General features: G+C 36.3%; 1 protein-coding gene across 3 annotated transcripts in view; it reads left to right on the top strand.

Moving 5' to 3' along the window:
• LOC133620606 (actin-related protein 2/3 complex subunit 1A-A) overlaps positions 1 to 7760 on the top strand; it is a 46321-nt gene extending 38561 nt beyond the window's left edge. For all 3 annotated transcript variants that reach the window (XM_061982197.1, XM_061982198.1, XM_061982196.1), the window contains exons 10-11: positions 4356 to 4443; positions 7578 to 7760. In XM_061982197.1, the coding sequence (XP_061838181.1) occupies positions 4356 to 4443; positions 7578 to 7583 (94 nt within the window). In that variant the 3' untranslated portion in view covers positions 7584 to 7760. The remainder of the gene's footprint in view (positions 1 to 4355; positions 4444 to 7577) is intronic.
• Positions 7761 to 12065: the final 4305 nt, after the last annotated feature.

The following is a 12065-nucleotide window of genomic DNA, read 5'->3' on the forward strand; positions in this document are numbered from 1 at the left end:
GTTTCCTAAGTGATAACTATGGTTTCTTGAGTAATGTCAATGGTTTCCTAAGTGATAACTATGGTTTCTTGAGTAATGTCGATGGTTTCCTAAGTGATAACTATTGTTTCTTGAGTAATGTCGATGGTTTCTTGAGTGATAACTATGGTTTCTTGAGTAATGTCGATGGTTTCTTAAGTGATAACTATGGTTTCTTAAGTATTTTCGATGGTTTCTTAAGTGATAACTATGGTTTCTTAAGTAATGTCAATAGTTTCTTGACTGATAAATATGGTTTCTTAAGCAATGTCGATAGTTTAAGCAATAACTATGGTTTCTTGAGTAATGTCGATAGTTTCTTAAATGATAAATATGGTTTCTTGAGTAATGTCGATGGTTTCTTGAGTCATGACTATGGTTTCTTGAGTATTGGTGATGGTTTCTTAAGTGATAAATATGGTTTCTTGACTGATGTCTTTGGTTTCTTGAGTGATAAATATGTTTTTTTGAGTCTGGTCTATGGTTTCTTGAGTATTGGTGATGGTTTTTTAAGTGATAAATATGGTTCCTTAAGTAAAAACTATGGCTTCTTGAGTAATGGCGATGTTTTTTTGAGTAATAACTGTGGTTTCTGGAGTAATGACGATGGTTTCTTAAGTCATAACGATGGATTCTTGAGTAATGACGATGGTTTCTTGAGTGATAAATATGGTTTCTTGAGTCATGAGTATGGTTTCTTGAATATTGGCAATGTTTTTTTAAGTGATGAATATGGTTTCTTGAGTAATGTCAATAGTTTCTTGAGTGATAAATATGATTTCTTCAGTAATGTCAATAGTTTAAGTTATAACTGGTTTCTTGAGTAATGTCAATATTTTAAATAATAACGATGGTTTCTTGAATAATGTCAATAGTTTTAAGTAATAACTATGGTTTATTGAGTAATGTCAATAGTTTAAGTAATAACTATGGTTTATTGAGTAATGGCAATAGTTTAAGTAATAACTATGGTTTCTTGAGTAATGTCAATAGTTTAAGTAATAACTATGGTTTCTTGAGTAATGTCAATAGTTTTGGTAATAACTATGGTTTCTTGAGTAATGTCAATAGTTTAACTAATAACTATGGTTTCTTGAGTAATGTCGATGGTTTCTTAAGTGATAACTATGGTTTCTTGAGTAATGTCAATAGTTTAAGTAATAACTATAGTTTCTTAAGTAATGTCAATAGTTTCTTGACTCATAAATATGGTTTCTTAAGCAACGTCGATAGCTTAAGCAATAACTATGGTTTCTTGAGTAATGTCAATGGTTTCCTAAGTGATAACTATGGTTTCTTGAGTAATGTCGATGGTTTCCTAAGTGATAACTATGGTTTCTTGAGTAATGTCGATGGTTTCTTGAGTGATAACTATAGTTTCTTGAGTAATGTCGATGGTTTCTTAAGTGATAACTATGGTTTCTTAAGTAATTTCGATGGTTTCTTAAGTGATAACTATGGTTTCTTAAGTAATGTCAATAGTTTCTTGACTGATAAATATGGTTTCTTAAGCAATGTTGATAGTTTAAGCAATAACTATGGTTTCTTGAGTAATGTCAATGGTTTCCTAAGTGATAACTATGGTTTCTTGAGTAATGTCGATGGTTTCCTAAGTGATAACTATGGTTTCTTGAGTAATGTCGATGGTTTCTTGAGTGATAACTATAGTTTCTTGAGTAATGTCGATGGTTTCTTTAGTGATAACTATGGTTTCTTAAGTAATTTCGATGGTTTCTTAAGTGATAACTATGGTTTCTTAAGTAATGTCAATAGTTTCTTGACTGATAAATATGGTTTCTTAAGCAATGTTGATAGTTTAAGCAATAACTATGGTTTCTTGAGTAATGTCGATAGTTTCTTAAATGATAAATATGATTTCTTGAGTAATGTCGATGGTTTCTTGAGTCATGACTATGGTTTCTTGAGTATTGGTGATGGTTTCTTAAGTGATAAATATGGTTTCTTGACTGATGTCTTTGGTTTCTTAAGTGATAATTATGTTTTTTTGAGTCATGACTATGGTTTCTTGAGTATTGGCGATGGTTTCTTAAGTGATAAATATGGTTCCTTAAGTAAAAACTATGGCTTCTTGAGTAATGGCGATGTTTTTTTGAGTAATAACTGTGGTTTCTGGAGTAATGACGATGGTTTCTTAAGTCATAACGATGGTTTCTTGAGTAATGACGATGGTTTCTTGAGTGATAAATATGGTTTCTTGAGTCATGAGTATGGTTTCTTGAATATTGGCAATGTTTTTTTAAGTGATAAATATGGTTTCTTGAGTAATGTCAATAGTTTCTTGACTGATAAATATGATTTCTTCAGTAACGTCGATAGTTTAAGTGATAAACATGTTTTCTTGAGTAATGTCAATAGTTAAAGTAATACCTATGGTTTCTGGAGTAATTTCAATAGTTAAAGTAATACCTATGGTTTCTTGAGTAATGTCTATAGTTTAAGTAATAACTATGGTTTCTTGAATAATGTCAATAGTTTAAGTAATAACTATGGTTTCTTGAGTAATGTCAATAGTTTAAGTAGTAACAATGGTTTCTTGAGTAATGTCAATGTTATTTTAAGTGATAACTATGGTTTCTTGAGTAATGTCGATGGTTTCTTGAGTGATAAATATGGTTTCGTGAGTGATAAATATGGTTTCTTGAGTGATAAATATGATTTCGTAAGTGATAAATATGATTTCTTGAGTGATAAATATGGTTTCTTAAGTGATAAATATGGTTTCTTGAGTGATAAATATGGTTTCTTAAGTGATAAAGATGGTTTCTTGAGTGATAAATATGGTTTCTTGAGTGATAAATATGGTTTCTTGCGTAATGTTGATGGTTTCTTAAGTGGTAACTATGGTTTCTTAAGTGACAAATATGGTTTCCTGAGTAATGTTGATGGTTTATTAAGTGGTAACTATGGTTTCTTAAGTGATACATATGGTTTCTTAAGTGATAACTATGGTTTCTTAAGTGATAGATATGGTTTCTTTAGTGGTAAATGTGGTTTCTCAAGTGATAAATGTGGTTTCTTGAGTGATAAATAGGATTTCTTAAGTGATAAATATGGTTTCTTAAGTGATAAATATGGTTTCTTAATAGGTAGATATGGTTTCTTGAGTGATAAATATGTTTTTTTGAGTAATGTCGATAGTTTCTTGAGTAATAACTATGGTTTCTTGAGTAATGGCAATAGTTTTTTGAGTGATAACTATTTTTTCTTGAGTAATGTCGATAGTTAAAGTCATAACTATGGTTTCTTGAGTAATGTCAATAGTTTCTTAAGTGATAAATATGGTTTCTTGAGTAATGTCGATGGTTTCTTGAGTCATGACTATGTTTTTTTTTAGTATTGTTGATGATTTCTTGAGTGATAAATGTGGTTTCTTGAGTCAGGATTATGGTATCTTGAGTCATGACTAAGGTTTCTTGAGTGATAACTATGGATTCTTGAGTAATGACGATGGTTTCTTAAGTGATAACTATGGTTTCTTAAGTGATAACTATGGTTTCTTGAGTGATAAATTTGGTTTCTTGAGTGATAGATATGGTTTCTTGAGTAATGATGATGGTTTCTTAAGTGGTAAATATGGTTTCTTAAGTGGTAAATATGGTTTCTTGAGTGATAAATATGATTTCTTGAGTGATGAGGATGGATTCTTGAGTGATAACTCATAACAGATTGTAACTGTGATCTTGATCTTTCAGTCACTCTTCAAAGCCTGTGAACATGCAGTAGTTGATGGTACGAAAGCAGATCGACCGTCAAATCGTGAAGTTTGCTGAGGCTCAGTTCTCTTTACACCACAACAGTCCAGTGAACACATTACTGAAAATACCGCACTGAATTGCTTGTGGAGCTGGCACTCCTGCCTTACCTCACTTGTGAACATGACCTTAAGATACCTGAAGTCCACCACCTAGGACAGGAACTCTCTTGCAACCTTAAGGGTACAATCCACCCTTGTCCGACTGAGGAGCCTGACATCAGACTTGGAAGTGCTGAGTCTTATCCCAGAAGCTTTACACTCAGCTGTGAATCGATCCAACCAACACTGGAGGTCACAGCTTGAGGAGGTGATCAGGACCACATCTTCTGCAAACAGCAGAGATGAGATCCTAAGACCTGGTGCCAGGTGCACTTATGGATATCCTCGTGTTCCAACATGGTGTCTGTTTTAGCTAGTACACTAACGTAATGGGTTTAGATCGGGGAGGCCCTTCTTCTCCAATCCTGATTGGTTTGTCCTTGGAGACACTTGCTACATCACTACCTTTTTCCTGCTACCTTCACCTGTGTCTTTTCTTTCTGTGTTTGTTTGTCTTCTGCAGGCAGCTGTGTGCTCTAAAGGGAACATCCACTGTGGACAAGTACAGCAGTGTGGGTCTGGACGGAGCCATGGTCATCTGGGATGTTAAGGTACAGGAGATAAAATACTTATTGTGTGCCTTCACAAAGTCATCTTGGAGAAAATGTACCACTGTGTTACACCCTCAATTTTCGAATTGAAAGTTTCCTGCTGAATGGTGACACCCAGGTTGGTCCACAGGCAAGACCCTTCGTCCGACATGTTGCACAACTTCAGATGTGACACACCGTATTATGGGACCACAGGGGATTTTAGTACTAGTCCTAGGACTAGTATGCCATATAGAATGTACCATCACACAATATAGAATATACCATCACGCAATATAGAATACATCATCACACAATATAGAATGTACCATCACGCAATATAGAATGTACCATCACACAATATACAATGTACCATCACACAATATAGAATATACCATCACACAATATTGAATGTACCATCACACAATATTGAATGTACCATCACGCAATATAGAATGTACCATCACACAATATAGAATGTACCATCACACAATATTGAATGTACCATCACGCAATATAGAATGTACCATCACACAATATAGAATGTACCATCACACAATATTGAATATAGATCACACAATATAGAATATGCCATCACACAATATAGAATACACCATCACACAATATAGAATATATACCATCACACAACATAGAATATACCATCACATATAATGGAATGTACCATCACACAATATAGTATGTACCATCACACAATATAGAATGTACCATCACACAATTTAGAATATACCATCATACAATATAAAATATACCATCACACAATATAGAATGTACCATCACACAATATAGAATATACTATCACACAATATAGAATGTACCGTCACACAATAAAGAATAAACCATCACACAATATGGAATATACCATCACACAACATGTAATGTACCATCACACAATATAGAATGTACCATCACACAATATAGAATGTACCATCACATAATATAGAATATACCATCACACAATATCGAATATACCATCACACAATATAGAATATACCATCACACAATATAGAATGTACCATCACACAATTTAGAATGTACCATCACACAATATATAATATACATCACACAATATAGAATGTACCATCACACAATATAGAATATACCATCACACAATATAGAATGTACCATCACACAATATTGAATGTACCATCACGCATTATAGAATGTACCATCACACAATATAGAATGTACCATCACACGATCTTGAATATACATCACACAACATAGAATGTACCATCACACAATATAGAATATACTATCACACAATATACAATGTACCATCACACAATAAAGAATAAACCATCACACAATATGGAATATACCATCACACAACATGTAATGTACCATCACACAATATAGTATGTACCATCACATAATATAGAATATACCATCACACAATATAGAATATACAATCACATAATATAGAATACACCATCACACAATATCGAATATACCATCACACAATATAGAATATACCATCACACAATATAGAATGTACCATCACACAATATAGAATATACTATCACACAATATAGAATGTACCATCACACAATAAAGAATAAACCATCACACAATATGGAATACACCATCACACAATATAGAATATACCATCACATAATATAGAATATACCATCACACAATATCGAATATACCATCACACAATATAGAATATACCATCACACAATTTAGAATGTACCATCACACAATATATAATATACATCACACAATATAGAATGTACCATCACACAATATAGAATATACCATCACACAATATAGAATGTACCATCACACAATATTGAATGTACCATAACGCAATATAGAATGTACCATCACACAATATAGAATGTACCATCACACAATATTGAATATACATCACATAATATAGAATGTACCATTACACAATACAGTATGTACCATCACACAATATATAATGTACCATCACACAATTTAGAATGTACCATCACACAATACAAAATATACCATCACACAATATAGTATGTACCATCACACAATATAGAATATACCATCACACAATATAGAATGTACCATCACACAATATTGAATGTACCATAACGCAATATAGAATGTACCATCACACAATATAGTATGTACCATCACACAATATAGAATATACCATCACACAATATAGAATGTACCATCACACAATATTGAATGTACCATAACGCAATATAGAATGTACCATCACACAATATAGAATGTACCATCACACAATATTGAATATACATCACATAATATAGAATGTACCATTACACAATACAGTATGTACCATCACACAATATTGAATATACATCACATAATATAGAATGTACCATTACACAATACAGTATGTACCATCACACAATACAAAATATACCATCACACAATTTAGAATGTACCATCACACAATATAAAATATACCATCACACAATATAGAATGTACCATCACACAATATAGAATATACCATCACACAATAAAGAATAAACCATCACACAATATGGAATACACCATCACACAATATAGAATATACCATCACACAATATAGAATGTACCATCACACAATATGGAATATATCATCACACAATATAGAATATACATCACACAATATAGAATGTACCATCACACAATATAGAATATACCATCACACAATATATTATATACCATCACACAATATAGAATATACCATCACACAATATAGAATATACCATCACACAATATAGAATATACCATCACACAATATGGAATGTACCATCACACAATATATTATATACCATCACACAATATAGAATATACTATCACACAATATAGAATATACCATCACACAATATGGAATATACCATCAAACAATAAACAATGTATAATCACACAATATAGAATATACCATCACACAATATACAATGTATCATCACACAATATAGAACATACCATCACACAATATATTTTATACCATCACACAATATAGAATATACCATCACACAATATAGAATATACCATCACACAATATGGAATGTACCATCACACAATATAGAATATACCATTAATGAGTATTGTGGTTGAAGTGAATGTGTATCATGAGTATTGTAATACTTGAAAGTAGTACATACTAAGGTGTACTCTCACATGTGTTCTTCATTTACAGCCCTGAAATAAAGACAGCGGTGGTCCTGCTTCGACAAATGAATACTGCAATACTCCAACACCACAGTACTACAGTAATACAGTACTACAGTACCTTGCTGTGGATTACAACTGCAGTATACAATTGGCTTTGATGAAGTAAAATGTGATCACAAATTGTCAATAAAAACTACATTTGAAACAACATGCAGTATTCTTGGTAGTATTTGAAGTATTTAAATATTTCATTGTTCAATTAGAAATAGTCAGTAGTCTGATAAAAGTAATACACATTTGAAGTACTTCAATATTTGTATATTTAGTTGTAGAAATAGTGTAAGTTATTACTACATAAATAATACACCTTTGAAGTACTTCAATATTTGTAGTAAAGGACAAACTGTAAAAATTATTAATTAGATTATTAGATTATTAATCTACTTGTTAATTTACTGTTAATATCTGCTTACTTTCTGTTTTAACATGTTCTATCTACACTTCTGTTAACATGTAATAATCACTTATTCTTCTCTTCTTTGATACTTTACATTAGTTTTGGATGATACCACACATTTAGGTATCGATCCGATACCAAGTAGTTACAGAATCATACATTGGTCATATTCAAAGTCCTCATGTGTCCAGGGACATATTTCATGTATTCATATTATATTCATATTGTGAATGAAAGAAGATTTTGTGATGCCAAAAAATATCAATGTAATCATAGTATTATTGACTAGATGCGCTCTTGTACTTGGTATCATTACAGTGGATGTCAGGTGTAGATCCACCCATGACATTTGGATTAGTCGACATGATGTAAAATAATTATTAACATTACAGTACAATGACAGTTATACTGTGGTACAGTACAATAGTACTACAGTAGAATGATAGTACAGTTACAGTTATACTGTAGTAAAGCACGGTTACAATAGAGTAGTACTACAGTAGAATAGCACAGCTACAGTACAATACAGTTACACTGTAGTAAAGTACAGTTACAATAGAGTAGTACTACAGTAGACTTATAGTACAGTTATAGTTATACTATAGTAAAGTACTGTTACAGTAGAGTAGTACTACAGTAGAATGATAGTACAGTTACAGTACAATACATTTACACTGTAGTAAAGTACAGTTAATATAGTGTAGTAGTACTACAGTAGAATAACACAGATGGCGATTCTAAAGGTGGTGTTGAGTACATGTACTTTGCATATCATTACTATAACACAGATGGTGATTCTAAAGGTGGTGTTGAGTACATGTACTTTGCATATCATTACTATAACACAGATGGCGATTCTAAGGGTGGTGTTGAGTACATGTACTTTGCATATCATTACTATCGCTGTGGAAAATGTATTTGCGGTGTTAAGCACTGTTATAGCTTTTGGATAAAAACAGTTTTTAAGTCTATTAGTCCGAGCATTTAGAGACCTGAACTGTCTGCCAGACGGCAATAATTCAAAGTGTTGGTGACCTGGGAGGGGCGAATGGTTTTAGCCCCACTAAGACAGCGAGAGCTGTACAGTTCTTCCAGGGTGGGCAGTGGACAACCAATGATTTTTTGGGCTGTGTTAAGAACCCTTTGGAGGGCTTTCCGGTTAGCTACTGTGCAGCTGGCAAAGCACACACACATGCAGTAAATCAGGATGCTTTCTATGGAGCAACCATAGAATGACAGCAAAAATTTCTGAGTCAGACTGTTATCCCTTAGAACTCTCAGGAAGTATAGTCTCTGCTGTGCTTTCTTGATGGTGGTTGTGGTGTTAATGTAGAACTCAGCCAGAGGCTTACATTCCCACGCGAAATTGCAGCGACCAACCTGCGCCCAAACCTGGTCCTCTGGTCCATGCCGTGCCGCTGTATCTTCATCGTTGAGCTAGCGATCCCATGGTTGGATGCCATCGATGAAGCATTCGAACGGAAGAGGCTGTGATATGCCAACTTAGCAGCTGAAGCAGAGGCACGGGGATGGAACATGAAGTTGTGGCCAATGGAGGTGGGCTGTAGAGGCTTTGTAGCCAGTTCCACCACAAGGCTCCTGAAGGAAGTAGGGATCAGAGGACAGGCCCAACGGAAGGCAATTAAATAACTTTTCACCGCAGCAGAACGGAGCAGTCACTGGCTGTGGCTGAAATGCAGGGATGCAGCATGGGCTGCCAAATAACCACGTGGTGCCACCATGCGGCACCCACCCAGGTCTGATCAGCCTGTGGTGGGCCAACCTCAGCAGAGGGTGTCTTGTGATAAATGGCCGAAACACCCAATGACGTCGGGGAACACAACAGAAGATGTGTGGTACTGGTGGCACCACGTGATTTTTGCCAAATTCTAACCCACCCAAGATGACATCTCCAACCCCATTCAATTGTTGAGCTGAATATTTAGGGATCTTTAACAACTAGTCCTGTTAAGAATCCAAATTAAGTCCACCTGGATGTGCATGCCGAGAAACCGGAAATCTGTTACCCTCTCCCCCTGTCTCCCCTCGATGAATAGGGGCTGAGTGTCTGTTTTTGGTTTTGCTCCTGACGTATATGACCAGCTCCTTGGTCTTGGAGGTGTTCTGTACAAAATTATTGTCTGAACACCACATTGACAGCTCCTCCAGAGATGAGCCCCACAACTGTGGTATCATCAGCAAACTTGATGATGGCGTTGCTGGAGTGTGCGGGGTACAGTTATGCGTGTAGAGGGTGTAAAGTAAGGGGCTCAGCACACATCCCTGAGGTGAGCCGATGTTTAGGCTTTGGGCTGTGGAGATGTAGGGGACTACCTTCCCCCTCTAGGAGTGGTCCAACAGAAAGTCCTTGATCCAAAGGCAGAGGGAGTTGGATATTCCCAGTTCTAAGAGTTTGGTCATGATTCTGTTGCGGAGTATTGTATTAAATGCTCTGCTGAAGTCCACAAATAGTAGCCGCCCTTTACTCCCACGCTGCTCCAGGGTGGGAGATTTGAAATCATGTGTGTCCGTACCAGTTTCTCAAAGCACTTCATGATGACTGGGGTAAGTGCTTCTGGACGGTAGTCATTAAGGCTGTTGATGAAAGTCTTTTTTGAGATTGGAGTGATGGTTGAGGTCTTAAGACAGGAAGGGACGGAACCCTGGGACAGTGACTGGTTTAAAATGGTGGTAAAAACCCCGGCCAGCTGGTCAGCACAGTCCTGGAGCACCCTCGTCCGGCCCTGACGCTTTCCTCGGCTTCACTACCCTCAGCGTGCGTCTCACCTCATGCTCCTCCACTTTGAGAAAGTAAGTGCTGTGGGCTGAAAAATGTGGTGTGGCTGTGTCTTGTGAGGTTACCTCGCCAGCGCGATGTTACTGACATCAGACGAGGTGTTGCTAGGTCAATAGCTGGTAATGTGCTGAACCCCCTGCCACACCTGCCTGGAGTTGTTGCTCTCGAAGCAGTCCTCAATCTTCCTCCTGTAGTCAGCTTTGGCCTCCCTGATGCCTCTCTTCAGGTTGGATCTAGCAGTGCTGCATCACCAGCCCTGAAAACAATGTTTCTCTACCTGAGCAGGCACTGCACTTCGTTTGTCATCCATTGCCTCCTGTTCTGGTAGACCCGGATGCGCTTTTCCTTTGTGACAATGTCTGTGCAGTATTTTATATAGTCCAGGACAGATGTTGTGTACTGCTCCAGATCTTGGTGTTTAAAAATGTCCCAGTCTGTAGACTCGAAACAGCCCTGAAGCTGTTCAGAAGCACCTTCAGACCATGTTTTAACAGTTCTGGTTGTGGTAGAAGCACTTTTCCTGCGAGGGGTGTATGCTGGTATTAAATGCAGGGTCATGTGGTCTGACTGACCAAGGTGAGGAAGTGGTTTAGCCCTGAAGCCTTGTTTAATGTTCAAATAAACCTTGTCTAGTGTGTTGTCTCCCCTGGTAGCACATTAACATGCTGATGGAGTTTGGGGAGTGCAGTCTTTAAATCTTGTGTACTGAAAGATGTATTACTCCAATGGCAAATCCTTAACAATAGATCAAAGTTGGCATGGGTGAGAAAGGGTCCATCATCTCCATGATCTATTTGGTCTGGACTGAAGCTCCAGTTGATGGTCATTGTGCAGTGTGGTGGCAGGATTGGAGCTGGACAAGAGGAGAAGACATATGTAAAAGTAGCAACCACATGCAACAAATGATCCTACTTTGTTGTTTGAGTGACACCAAACTAACACTTGGACTTCTGTGACTTGACTTGGCTGTCTGCAGGTGCCATTAGGAGGATCCTTCATACGACTCCTGGGGAGGAAACTGGGCCGGGTGTATGGAGAACCGGAATGATTGGAGACTCCGATGGAAGCTTGTCTGAGGACGACTGAGAGAGAGGGGAGGAAACTTGATGTCTGTAGGCTAGCTGCGGTGCAGGATGTCTTCAAATACAGTGTTATGAATAAATCATGTCTCAATAGGTTTAATGGAGCCTTTTGGAGCGTACATGAATTGGTGTGTGAACTGTTGGCTTTTAATATGCGCTTTAAGAGGGAATGTTAGG

The sequence above is a fragment of the Nerophis lumbriciformis genome, linkage group LG24, assembly GCF_033978685.3.
Source record: "Nerophis lumbriciformis linkage group LG24, RoL_Nlum_v2.1, whole genome shotgun sequence".
Lineage (NCBI taxonomy): Eukaryota > Metazoa > Chordata > Actinopteri > Syngnathiformes > Syngnathidae > Nerophis > Nerophis lumbriciformis.